Source organism: Cariama cristata, unplaced genomic scaffold (genome assembly GCF_000690535.1).
Source record: "Cariama cristata isolate BGI_N322 unplaced genomic scaffold, ASM69053v1 scaffold11987, whole genome shotgun sequence".
NCBI classification, from domain to species: Eukaryota; Metazoa; Chordata; class Aves; order Cariamiformes; family Cariamidae; genus Cariama; species Cariama cristata.
In genome coordinates, this window is record NW_009627100.1 from 10792 (window position 1) to 24799 (window position 14008).

The 14008-nt window shown below is 45.2% G+C and overlaps 1 protein-coding gene across 1 annotated transcript in view; it reads right to left on the reverse strand.

The window, feature by feature from the left end:
• The window catches only part of MRPL21 (mitochondrial ribosomal protein L21), a gene marked incomplete at its 5' end in the record, with an annotated part of 15207 nt that extends 2263 nt beyond the window's left edge, over nucleotides 1–12944 (reverse strand). The window contains 4 exons of the mRNA XM_009704316.1: nucleotides 3813–3865; nucleotides 5412–5575; nucleotides 8708–8793; nucleotides 12884–12944. Coding sequence (XP_009702618.1) covers nucleotides 3813–3865; nucleotides 5412–5575; nucleotides 8708–8793; nucleotides 12884–12944 — 364 coding nt within the window. The remainder of the gene's footprint in view (nucleotides 1–3812; nucleotides 3866–5411; nucleotides 5576–8707; nucleotides 8794–12883) is intronic.
• Between the last annotated feature and the right edge of the window lie 1064 nt (nucleotides 12945–14008).

The following is a 14008-nucleotide window of genomic DNA, read 5'->3' on the forward strand; positions in this document are numbered from 1 at the left end:
CACTGCAAAATACCATTAAAAACTCATTAGCATGCTCACTTTGCCGCCAGAAGACATTTAAAGAACATTTTCCCGACAAATGACTCTATCTGCACTTTGCGGGGGCAGAGGGGGGAAGCCCATCTAGCCTAACTGTTCCAGCAAGGTCACTAGGAGGCCAAAGGCTTTGGGACATTTACCATCTCTCTTAACATTTACCCTCTGGGGTGTAATATATATCAGAGATTGAATCCTTGAAGGAGGAGGGAAGGACAGCCAGAGGAGAAAACTGATATATCTGCATTTAGTGACTAGCCCAGAAGAAAACAGATGTAAAATAATCTAGATTTTAAGAGACCACTGGGTGACCCTGACATCCCTGCTAAAGGATGTTATCCAGGCTTCACCCAGCAATAGGACCCAACAGCACTACTGAAATACACAGCAAGCTTTGCAACGCTAGGAAAGAAATCAAAAAATGAACTGCACTCCAGGGGCTGGCCGTGCTTTACCACTGTAACTAGGGAGCTATACTTTCTGGGTCTAATTCCTGCCCAGTGAAGGCAAAGGGAAAGCTCCACTCCCACTGACTTCTCACAGCCTTGGACTGTAAAGGCACATAAGAAACTCACTAATGATGATCACGTGGTAAAACTGGAAAGCAGCCAGGCCAGATAAAGTGACCCAGTCACCAAAATCTCTGTGCTGCTCTCAGGAGAGCCAGGGTTTGCAGCAGCACAGCCAAGCTCCCCCAACACAGCTCTCCCCACTGGACCCACGAGCTGTCCTAGACCTTGGGTAGTATCCAGCCAAAGGGAGAAACACTGACACAGATCTGTAGATTAAGTGTCCCTCCCACATTGTTCATAGATGTTGACAGGCTTTCAAGCAAATCTTTATGGTTATTGTTGAGAGAGTTGAGTATCCAAGCATGGCTTCACTCTGCAAGTCAAAGCTCAAGGCCAACAGGCCCTCGCGAGCCCTTCTCTGCTGGACAAAGCGCTAGGACTTGCTGGTTGGAAGGCTGAAGCAGAACAGAAACCAACTTGCTGGTGAAGTGCACATGAACAGAAAAGTTCTCAGCAAAATAGAGCCCAAGGGAGGGAAAAAAAAAAAATAAAATCTTTATCGAATGTTTTAGGTATGACTGGAATGTCCATAAAAATAAGAAGGGGGTCACACGTTTCCCAGAGTCTGACACAGACAGTCAGGCCTCCTGCTTGCAGCAGCAAAACGTTTCATGACAAAGCACATCTATCGGATTTTTGCAGGAGGCAAGAAAAATTTATACTGAAATCTCATAGATCTAAGTTGGGCTGAAAACTACTGTCGTTAAGCAGTGAAAAAAATCCAGGCGACCTACAGCCCCAAAGGATCATAACTCTTGGAGGTAATAATTTCAACTGACAAGTTTGCTCACTCCCTGCAGAAGGTAACTGAATCCCAGCCTGGCTGTCTGGGAAAAGACCAGGTCCGAAGCCCTTTGTTATTTCCACTGAGGCCACTACAAAAATGGGCAGGTAGCAGGAGAAAGAGCAAGGTTCATCTAGAGGAAAAAATTCCCATCAGCTGTACTTTGTCTAGAAATCAGCTAAATTTTCTCATAGAGGCACCGTTCATTTCTAAAACAGCTGAGGGCATTCCACTGATGGCCTGAAATGCAAACCTGCCCAAGATTACGCTCACTTCTAATCACAGCTTTAAAAGTGCACAAGTTCTGCATTATACAGCTAAACAAAGTACAACTGCATACTGCTCAATACCCTTGTGCCGATTGACCAGACAGCAAGTTACTTGAACAAACACAAAACCCAACAGATTCCAGAGCAGAAGCCAGCTAGAAGTTCCCAGAATAGCCTCTGCCACGCAGATATGTTTTGTTGCGCTGTTGTTTTAGAGGAGTGTCATCTTGGGAGGTATCTGACTGCTACAGATAATTAAAACATGACCATCCGTCCAAAACAGGACAAGTTCCTACCCGCCTCCAAGTTTGAACAGGGAGTGCAGCTGTAATGAACAGCCTTATGCAGACATTGGTGCAAGCATTCACCGATGTGTTTATTTTTAAAACAACAGAAAAACAAAACTGCCTTTGTTCACATCCAACCTCTTATCTCTCCTCCAAAATGTTTGTGGTTTAGGCACAACTGGGAACTGCAGTCTACATTGCTTGTGACACGCTGGGTTCTGCTTTCTTTTCCTCAGCCCATATCGGAGAGCTGGGGATTCGGGAGGTTCCCTACAGCTGGGAGGGAGGATGGCACCTCCCCACCAGCCTTTCGTTCTGCCCAGTCAGCCACCTCCTCCTCCCACTGATCTTCCTCTGCCGAAGTTACTGGAGTTCAAGCGAACACTGGCAGATGTGCAGTTTGGTCTGCTTCAAGCAACTGACAACGCTTTCCACACACTTAGAGCACCTGCAGGAACCAAACAGCTGGTTTTCTTCCTCCTGGGTCTTGGGCCACAGGCCAAGTCCAGCACATGAACATAGAGCTGCAAAGAACGACCCCATGCCCACTAATTCAGAGAGCCAGGTGAAGGATGGTGCTCCTAAACTGCCTGACATGGCATATCCCTGGCTGCAGAACCTGGGCTCTTATTTGAATTTCCACAAGATGACATTTCTAGTCCCAATAACAAGATTCTCCTTCCTAAAAATCTTCCACAAGTGCGATATCTGGCAATAATTCAAAGACCTCTGACGATCTGCTATTCCAGATCTGTTTGCAGTACTGCTAAAAGGACTGGCAGCCCTCAAAATCCTGTTTTAACACAGGGAACCCAAGGCCCTTACTACAGTGCAACTGAAGTCATGTTACCAACTGCAAAAACACGTTATAAGGAACTCTTAAAATACCAACAGCCCCCTGGTACCACAGAAAGCACTCAGAATTGAAACCAATCTGAAACCATGGGGTATTTCTAACCTGAATCCACAAGCCACCAAGAAATACTTCTCAGATGTACAAGTTCCTCCATCCTCTGCCAAAGCTGCTGCAGTTCAAACCAAGACCTAAACATGCAGTTTCACCTGCAACCAGACCACAGCCAGGGCTTCCAGATACTTTGAGCACCTGCAACTCACCTTATCTTGACTTGTGTTTTACCACTAAAACCTCTTCTCCTGGGGAAAACAACGGCTCATGACTTTGCTTCTGGCTAGTGTTAAGAGCTGAGCAGTAACACCTGGTCCACACACCACTTCCTTTTGGTAAAGAAAAGCTGAAGAACCAGGTGTTCTGCCAGTTTGTATAGCAAGTCCTACAGCATTGGGATGGAGATGGTGCCAATGGGGTAAACTCCTTCTCCCTAGTTCTGTGATTGCTGGACTGTGTGACTGGGAGGAAGGGAAAATTAGGAACCCTAAAATTAAGATTACGACCCGCTGGGTTAAGACAAGGGCAAAGGAAATGGGTTAAAAAACCCAAGTCAAATTAAGGGATTAAGGGATGGCAAAGGATTTCTGGGTTGTTCCAAGATGACTATCACTGAAATTGAGTTAAGGGAGTAAAGATGTTGAAGAGCGAGATTTACTGCTAGTTTGCGCAAGGCTTATACCGTGAGGAAAAGATCCAACCCAACAGAGTTGAATACCCTACAGTTACCTTAGAAATGGGTACTGCTGCTCTATCCTGGCACTGCGGCAATGGTTAGTCAGCAGAGACCGATGAGCTTGCTTTATTGGTGACTCTTTCAAAAGCCATGTGGCTGGGAAAAAAAGCTAGTGCTGATAAATCCAGGTTTCTCTTCAGTTTCAGGGACTGTATAAGGCCTGAAGCTACAATTAAGTACAAGAATTGTCTTGAAGATAATTCTTGTATGGGACACCTTACCCCAGGAGCGGCCTTCCAATAAGCGTGAAGTCGTCAGCACCAACCAGCAAAACCTATGGAAAACAAATCAGGCATATATCACTGGTTCATTGTCCCAGTAGAAATGCAAATAGTATCTTCCAAATTCTACAATCACCATAAAGGAGTCAAACTGCTTAGAAATAGGCCTTTACACATTTCAAACCTGACCCTGTTACTAGAGAGGGACCGTGGGGAAAGGCAGCTAACATGCAAGAAACAGATTCATTAAACAGTCAGTCTTCCAAGGAGAGCTTATTCTACTAAAATACATTTTTTAAGTATGTTTCATGTTGATCAGAACACACCAAACCTTTCTGTTTTGGCTCATCAACAGTTGTAAAAGACATGAAAAGCAATACAGGGAAGAGGAATAATGCGCCTTGCGGGATCTGAATGAACAGCAGCTCCTAAAATCATTGGATTTTTACAGCAATTGCTACGTATCCCAGCGGAGAAACACCTTCCTCATTCTCCTCTGTGAGGCTCCAAGATGGGCAATGAAGAAATGAGCATCTAGGGGGAATTCACCACCCCAGGGACTAGCTCTTTTATTTCAGGGCATTTCAACCACCTCCCTGTCTAAAGGACCAGGCAGGATAATAGAGAGGATGTAGTGAGAAGAGGCAGCATTTCTTACAGACTGCCTCCTTCCCCACACTAATTGTACGGCAGCAGGTAAAAGCAACATATAAATGGTCATGAGATGTTCTGACTTTTGTTTTAGACAGATACTTGCCAGTAAAATCCCAAAAGGGTTATGGTGGTTAGGCAAGTTTTTCACCTTCTTCACTCCCATCTAGACCTTTGCATTCCTAGCTGGCTATCCATGCAAATCACTCCACTCTCTGTGGTACACAAGGCTGCAGGACACAGCCGAAGGCATGCCTAAAAAGCTGCCTCAAAACTGGACTTCAAAGCAATGGATGAGTAGAAAAACTACCCAGCTCTCCTTATCTGCTTGTTTGGCTCTAACAACCAACATTAAGATTAAGCCAACGGCATCCCACTTCATAATCTTTCGTTTAAGATTTGGATTAACGAGCCTCTACAAGTTCCTGCTAGTTAACCACGGCTAAGGATAAAGATACTGAATGGCATCTTGGCAATTCTCCCCTACATGCACCATCCCTCTCCCTCCACCCAATATACTCAGCATGAAAGGATCTTGCAAAGCATTGAGCAGTGACAGTCCCTCTGGGAGTGCTGCGAGTATTTTGGGTGTTGGAGTCTCAAGGCAAACAGAGTCTTTAGCTGCCGCCTCTAGAAACAACAACTGTAATTTTCTTTTTTTGGATGAAGTTAGTACAACAAAAATCTGTCTCCTAACAGAGTCTGGCAGGACTCATTCCAACAGTGTTCAACAGAAATCACAATAATATTATCACTAACAGAGCAACTGAAATTGGAACAAAACTAGGGCAAAGCAAATAGCGGGAGTAAGAACAGGAGATCCGACAGGAGCTCTTCAGTACATGTTTTTAAAAACTGGTCATGGGTTTTGCCTCCAGGAATGTTCGCAGGCAATTTGCTCTGGCTCCATACACAGCCTGGCATCATTGTGGAAGCATGGCACGTCACCTTTTCCATCCGGATTCGGTCTCCACATTCAGCCTCCAGTATATTGTCCATCATAATCAAGTCTTCACTGGTTATTTTCCACTGCTTGCTGGCAAAGTGGACCACAGCAAAGAGCCTTCCGTACTGTCCCGTTGCAATCATCTCGTTCACCTTCTGTACCACTTCTGTTGACAAACAGCAGGGAAGGAATCAGTGTAGAAAACCCAGCAAGGTGTGAAGAGCTGTTCAAAACTAATTCAGCCACACTGCTCTCCCACCAAAACTCTTTTTCTTTTGGGAATCTTTAAGCAAGGATCAACAGCAATGTTGTTCCTGCGACGTGTGAGCCTCCCTTTCGTAAACTTAGTGACCTATTTGTATTTTAGCTGCTGGCAAACCCATCCGTAAGTAAACACCTGGTGTATATATACTGTGCAGCTAATCTAAGACTGTTGACTTCTCAGCCTATTTCTTAGGCATCCTAAAATGCACTGTATTCAGATACAAACGTTCCAGAAAAGAGCACTTGTCCATGCGTCCTACATTTTGAGGGGAGCTCCTCTCAATTTGCAAGTCATATGCATAAGGCCCAGGACTGCGTAAGGCACACAGGAACATCAGGAAGAGTTCGGCAAAGTACACAGGAAAAAGGGCTCCAGCATACTAACAAAGCCTGGCCTGAGAACTTGTACCTGCAGCAAAGACAAGAGGGACCTTTCCCTCACTCTTTTCCAGAAAAATCCCTTCCCATATGCACATGCATGCGGAGCAGGTGCCAGGAGCAGTACAAATCCCAGGGACGAGGCCCTGCACATGAACAAACTCCGTTTTCTGTGATCAGCTTCCTGCGCAGTGAAGCCAAAACCAATTTTTATGGGAACATCAAAAGGTATTGCTTAATGAGTGCCACCCCACTGCCAAATAGTAGCTTTCCACCCTCTTGAGCTATTCAGAAAGAGAACAACTTTTCTATAACTGGAAAACAGATTTTCTTCATTGTCCTCAAAAGTGGCTGAATCATCTTTTCTTGGAATGTAAACAAAACAACATCCATTTAGGACAGACAAGAATTTAGCAGCCAGTCAAACCAAACCCAGCCCTCGCAGGAACACTCTGAAAGTGTCCAAGTTTCGACCCAGCAGATGCAAACTATTAAAGGTAGAGGTAAGAACAGAAATTATTTGCAAGGCAGTACTTGCTGCAGTTCCCGCTATGATGAAGAGTTTAGCTTCTGCATTGCTGGAATTGCTGTCCCAGAAGAAAAAAAATCCACTGTGTGCTCTTCTCTCTGATTCACAGTGGTCCACTATAAAAAGTCCAGCAAAAAAATACAACTCCCTTCTCTTTGTTATGCCCTCAATGGCACAACGGGCACAGTACATTTCTTCCCGATCTAAACTGCTGATCTAGGTGCATCAGTAGTCCTGTGGTCAACATTTCAAAACCAAAATTTCAAAATGCTGGCCTACAATTGTCTCTTAGCAAAAAACTGAGTCATGCTCTAACAAGGGTGATTTCCTTGTCAAATTTCAACTTTCTACCCATGGGGCTTTCTCACCTTTTTGTAACCAAAAAAGGTACATTTTCTTCACTGTACTTGGGCTCTGAAGTTGTTGATAACTTTTCCAAACACCTCTAGCAACAGGGAACATCAAGTGATGTTACCATTTGATTGCTACTATGGCTTGTATCTCAGCACCATGTGGAGCAACCCTTCCTAAAATATCCATGGCTGTTTCCATAGCCAGCAGGAAAACAGAAGGCAGAATTCAAATGCTCTCACTGCTGTTAGCTTTGGATAAGCACAGCCAGGAGATAATGATGCAAGCTCATAAACAGTAGGAGGTTACAAGGCACGGAAGTCACAGCGGCCCCGAGGATCCCATGTGAATCAATCAGGGGAACATGGGTCCCTGCTCACCACAGGGCTTCAGCAAATCAAACTGAGCAGTTTACGGTTCACCACTGGGTCAAATCATGCTCAGGGACAGAACACTCATCTGTCACTTGGGCAATGCCAGGAGCGCAAAGGAGATAAAAAGCAGGATGAAAAACTGCCAGAGAGGAGACCTGGAGCAGGAGGCTCTCTCCAAAGCACATCACTCACACAGTTATTAGCACACTTCAGCCAGATGATAGGAGACTATCTGCAAAAACGTGGACAGCTCAGCTTTTCTCATCTCACTCTCTCCGTGTAAAACAACTCCTCTCCTTTACTTCCCGGGTCTCTCCCATTTAAAGCAGAGAAGTCCCGTGCCTTTCAGAGATGTCCCAGAGGCTATCGCAACGAGACAGCAAGACTGCCTGTTAATAAACACAGGAGCTCATTGCCTGCATGAAGCACACAACTGCTCGTTGCCACCACCACAGCAACTGTAAAAGAAATTCACCCGCTGGGGCTCATTACTGCCCGGTTCTGAGAAACATCCTGCACATGTGTTGGCTTCCCCACTACCACCACGAGCGTGGCCTGGATGACAACAGCCTCACCTGGGCAATACAAGGCTAGACACAAGTTCCTTCCCATGTGTGGCCTCCCCCACTACCACCACAAGCGTGGCCCAGATGACAACAGCCTCACCTGGGCAATACAAGGCTAGACACACATGCCTTCTCTGGATTTGGTTTTCACATCCCCATCTGCCAGGGGACCCTGTGTCTGGTTACAAGTGGAAGACTGACACGGTCTGGTACGGCTAATCCACGAGGATGGCTGCTAAACAGCTATGGGCAACCAACTTGTGAGGCTGACTGCTGTACGGTCTGCGTGCTCCTTTCAGGAGGACCACTGGCTGTGTTCAATGGTCCTGACTAGATGCGGGGACAAGAATGCGTTCACTAACATTATGTCACTTCCCAGCTGCTCATTGCCTTATGTCATACCTCCACAGCTCTGTCATGTGCCCACCATCCAACTGCCTAGGCTGGCTCTAGTGTTCCGTTTTATGCACTAAAATACACCAGCTCTCTGCTGTGCCCACCATCCAACTGCTTATGCTGGCTTTAGCTTTTTGATTTATCCATTAAAAGAAAAATAATTGCTTTCTCCTGTCTAAAAGGCTTGTTTCATGCTTTAGAAAGCAACATATCACATCAGGTAAGATTCCTCTGGGAGTGTTACAAGCTGTCATGCTGTCATAAACTAAGGAGACCTCACATTCTACCCAAATCTCCAACACCAGCAACACTAACACATGCCAGAAATCAGGAAAAAAAGCCAAGAATAAAAACGAGGTCAAACCGTTGAAGACATTTATGCTCAATCAGGCCACCAATACTGGAGGGCTATTCTTCACTTGGAGACTCGAGACCTTTACCTGCATGATACTTTACTTCTTCTACTGGATCTGGAAGTTTTACTTCAGGCCATGGGGGTGAAGTCAGAGATGTTTTGGCAACAAGTCTGTGAATGATAAGGTAAGGTTAGCTCATAGCAAACAGATATTGTCAAGAGATGTAAAACATGAAGAGAAGAAAAGAGGTAAAAGAAGCTGGAGATGGAGTAGAAAGTGATTTTCCCCTGGGGGAACAGAGGTTGTACAGGAACCTTAATGATTTGTCAGTATGAAAGACTTGACCCAAAGCCCACTCGGGCGAGAAGGCAATTTCCCATAGATCACGTTTAACTTTGTAGCAGCTCATGAGCAAGGAGAGGTTTGCTACTCCAGTCTTAAGTGTTACGGACAGTGGGTGGCAGGCAAGGCAAAAGCCATGTTACCTCCCTAGGACTTAACGCAATGGAGGACACTGGATATGGCAAAGCCCCCAGACTTTCTACCCAACACCTGGCAAAACCACTCTAGGACAAGAAATGCTGAAAAAGTGCTGAAGCTGCACCCCACATCAGAAGGCTGTTCAAAAACATGCAGAAAACATTTGGTCTCATTTCTGAGTTCAGCCTGCAAATACTCTACCCCCCAGACCTTCCACCCAACACCTGGCAAAACCACTCCTCTAGGACAAGAAATGCTGAAAAAGTGCTGAAGCTGCACCCCACATCAGAAGGCTGTTCAAAAACATGCAGAAAACATTTGGTCTCATTTCTGAGTTCAGCCTGCAAATACTCTACCAAATGTAGTCACTGCTCCCAGGGCTTAACATCATTTAGGTCCACTGTGAATTGCAGCAAGCTTTAAGAAAATGGGATAATGCCTCACTCGTTGTTTTGCTTTACTCCCATCCTATCATAACATTCAGTATGGGGAAATGGATTTTTTGTTTGTTTGTTTTTACTTCCCACTTCAGAATGGTATTTGAAATAGTTTGAAACAAAGGAAGAATGCCAAAAGAAAGACTGAAAATTACCTGAAAATTCACCAGGCTAGGTTATCCTGGCTGATGATCCTGATGTTGAGATCTGCAGCTGGATGTGCTAGTGGTGATCAAGCTCAGTGACCACCAGTGACTTTCCACTACCTTGTTTTCACAGATTGGAATTTTGTCACCAACACCAATGGAAACAGACCTACCTTAAGCCTTGCTTACACCTGAGTTTTAGATAAAAGGCTCTTGTCAAGCTTTTCCAGGTATAGATACAAGTTACCTCCACCACGGCTGAGAGGCTGAACATGTTAACGCTCCTCAACGCACTTCAGCACCAAGTACAAAGCCCTGAAGTTACCCGATAGCGGGGAGCATCCGGGAGGAGGCAACGTGCCTTTGATGGGGAAGAAGGGCTAATGAGTATTCTTAAACTAGTCTTGAGAGCTACACACGAATGACTCACACATCCTTTTTTCCTCTATTTTTTGAAGCTCTTCTCTGTTCAATAGATAGCTCAGAGAGGGCCTTAAGACCACAGCTGGGTTTTTTACAGGAGAGTCATGAGGCTGCTCTTCTTTTGTCACTTACAGCTGCATTTCCTGAATTGCAATAACAACAGCTTCTTCCAGCCCCAGTGCAATTCAGCATTTAATACTACAAACAGTTAGCCCAAAAGCCTCTTCCATGCCATTACCATGTCTGTCTATAATCGACAATGCCACACTGGCGAGGGACTAGCAGAGCCATCTAACAAGACTTCTCAGACCCATGCTTATGTTGGTTCAGGGTGACCACAGAAGGGAGTGGGAACATGCACTGTCCCACATCCAGCCAGCTAAGTGCAAGCATCGTTCCTCATGATGACTTTGAACACCAAAATATTTTCCTTTTAGGAAATTTAGGGGTAAATTAAATCCTTACTCTTCTTGAAAAGGTAGCTTCCCCTGTGGCGACAGAGGATCACTTTAGTAACATGTCTTTTCAAACACTCTGCAACTGCACGGCTAAGACAAGAGCCTCTCCATTTCAAGACTTTGCATCAGTCCCTGAAGACCTTCCTGGTGACCAGCCCCAGGGAGTCCTGAGCATCACAGACATGTCCCTTTAGGATCATTCAGCACCGATACAATCACGGGAGCAACGACTGCTTGAACTGCACCGGCACCTGAATGACGAATTCTGTGCAAAAGACATCTCACCTGAAGCCTGCTCTACTTCCTATACTTAGATGCTGCTCTCTTACTGAAAATGGTACGGGGCTGTCCCAACATATTATACCTTCGGTTTAGTGAACAAACTGGGGGCCTGAAGGCAAGCAGGCTACAGTATGGATACAGAACGAAAGACTGAAAACCACCAGGGGCATTTCCACTACCAGCCAGCAACATGTTCTCATTAGCTGTCATGGTGGATTCTTTCTGCTTTTCTCAAGATTATCACTGGGAGAGATCCTCTGCCTCAGAACTGAACTAATTCCCAACTGCCTCAAGCCCGGTACAGTCAATATCGCAGGTATTTGCATGCACGCACTGCCTGTCTTGACAGTGCCACAGACAGCACTAAATCAAGAGAACCCTGTTTAAAACATCAGAGCTGAACAACAATTAACGCCGCTCCCATGTGCCACAGGGTGTTAATTCAAAAATCAAACACTACGTGAAACTCACAGTGTGAGTTTGAACAAAAAAATGCAAATGCCACTTGCTTATAATTAGCTGTTTTTCAAGATCTCTAGGACAAGGAGCGACAACAAGGAGGACCAGAGGCAGCTGTTTACATCTCTGCATAACAGCCAGTTACAAAAGCTATTGATTTGTTCCCAAAGACCTGGAGAGAAAAGCACCACTCTAACCAGAGACAGTACTTTGCACATGTAGTGCTTTCGTCAGAACTGCGGTACATGTTTCAGGGGGCAGGGAAAGGAGGCACAAGGCCCACGCTGCAGCATTCGGAGATTATCCTGAAAGGTGTCAAATGCCTTTACTGAGAAAGAGACACATGACCAAAAGGCATCAGATTGTAGTTCCTTATTAAGTAAGAATCTACAATACCACAAAGACAATCTTGGATTTAAAGAGGAGGGAGATTCACCCTTGATCTCGATGAGATGACCAAAAAGGTATCCGTTTCTGAAGTCTGAGGAGAAAGGTGCCACTCAGTAAATACTGTCTCCAGCATGGATAGGGAGTTCAGAATTTCCTGTGCACTCATATCCACAATTTCTATAAATAACACAGGATGCGCAAACTGCATAAAACATTCAGTAAAAAACATTAGATGCTAGTAAAAGCAGGCAAAGTTAACATAACAGCAGTTGCGTTCGATTGGTTTACTCTGTAATGCCAAACAATACCTCTCAAAGGGCTTTAATTTAACAGAAGCGCAAAGTACTTGTGAGCAAGTATATAACCACAAGCGCCAAGGCTTTGCGGGCCTGTTGCGGGGTTTTGTCACAGAGGCAGAGATCCAAACTATGTTCCCACACGCTTGAGGATGAGCGGGAAGAGGCCACCCCCTGCACCCTTCAGCAGTGCATAGGGAACTAGCAAACCTTGTCATTTTTTCCCCAATGCTGCCCACAGGAGTTCTCTATTTCTGCAGTGTCCCCTTCTGGTTAAAGCAAGCAGCAGCACAGCCTGCAGCTCTGTCTTGGGTGAGATCCCAGCAGAGGAAACAAAATAAAGACACAAGCAAGCAGCTCTCAGTGCTGAAACAAATGAAGCCTGAAGTTTCCTGGCTCGGTGTCCTGTAGAGCTTGGGCTGTTAATCACGTTTTATGAAGACTGCAGTGCAAGTTCAGTATTTATCAGATATCAGAGACTCCAGGCAGGAGATGAACCTTGCCTGAGGAGTAGACTACTTGTACCTAAAAAGACGAGTGTCAGCTGAAGCTCTTTCTGCAGTTGAGGAGTTTGCAGTGTCCTGACTTGAGCAGCTTCTCTGCTGTCTACTACAAGGTGAGCGCACGTTGCGGCCCTTTTCTTAGTGGAGGATCTAATCACCTGCCTCCAGACTCAGCTGCTTAATTTCACAAATCAACAGAAGCATCCTTCTGGCAAAGGTGACTGAAGGTAGGTAGAGTCCGAAACTTATCGGGAAGCAATAGACTGACAAAAGGGACAGATTAGCCTCCTTTCCAAAGGAAAAACAAGCTGCCCTCCCCGCCCCTATCAAGGAAGTCAACATTTCAAGGGGGAAAAAAAGTAAAGCAGAAAGTCATTTGACATTACCCCTGCTGCAGTGACGTGGTCTGGGAACTCTGGTGCCGAACCGCAGATGAAAGCAAGAAGGCTAAAAGGGAGAGAGGGGAAAAAGAATTAAAAATAAGCAGCAACTGCTGGGCCTTTAGTCCCTGGTGAGGCAGCATTACAGAGACATTGAAGCATTACAGCGCTGGCCAGCTTTCTGGCACCGTTTTTCTGCCTGTAAAAGCTTTGTTCAGTTTTATCATGGCAGGCAAAGACAAAGGGGGAAGCAAAACGAGATATATGAGAAGAGAAAGGACCCATCAGTTGTGTGCAGCATTGCAAGAGAGTGCGAGAAAGGCCTCCCACTGCAAACAATTTAACATGGATACACTCAGAGCATCCCACCTCTTTTGGAAAACAACATGACGGAAGGGCAGAGGGGAGGAACAGGTGGTTTGAAGAACACTGTGGTGCACTCTCTTAATTCTGAGCACTAAGCAATGCTGCTAGAAGGAACCTTTCCAGCCCTTTGGGCCCTCCAAAAGGGGAGGGGAGCTATTACACAGCGTTTACCAAGTGATTCTCAGCAACTTCTAAGCCTTACAAAGTTTCCACTCCAAAAAGAGAGAAGGAAGACAAGGCGTACTGCCAATAACTCACTGGCCCTGTAGCTAAGTTAAACACAGTGAACTGGAAGAGCAGGGCAGGTTCAGTAGATTTGATTTTAACGCTCCTGTGTCTGGGTTTTCACCATCCCAAACATGCCTCTTCCTTCTAGACAAGAGGAGTGGAGGAGCTATGTAGCTAAACAAGTAACAATGGAAGATGGGAATTAAAAAAAAAGTATTCACGCTTTTCAGAGCTACATAGACACAAGCCAACATTCACCGAAACAGTGAAGCTGTATTACATTCCAATACACAAAGCTTCAAAGAATGAGTGGTTTACTTCAACTTAAATTACACTTTGAGCATAGCTTCAGCATTTTTTGGAAAGGAGCTGGACCCACACACACTGTTAATTAGCAGAAAGAGATGAAGGCCCAAAAACACATGCTCAGGGACTTATCCCTATGTTATCTCAGGGATAACAATCTCATTTCTGGAACAATGTGCTTAATTAAAAGAAAGACCATTCACAGCTTCTCTGCAGGAACATTCCCTTTTT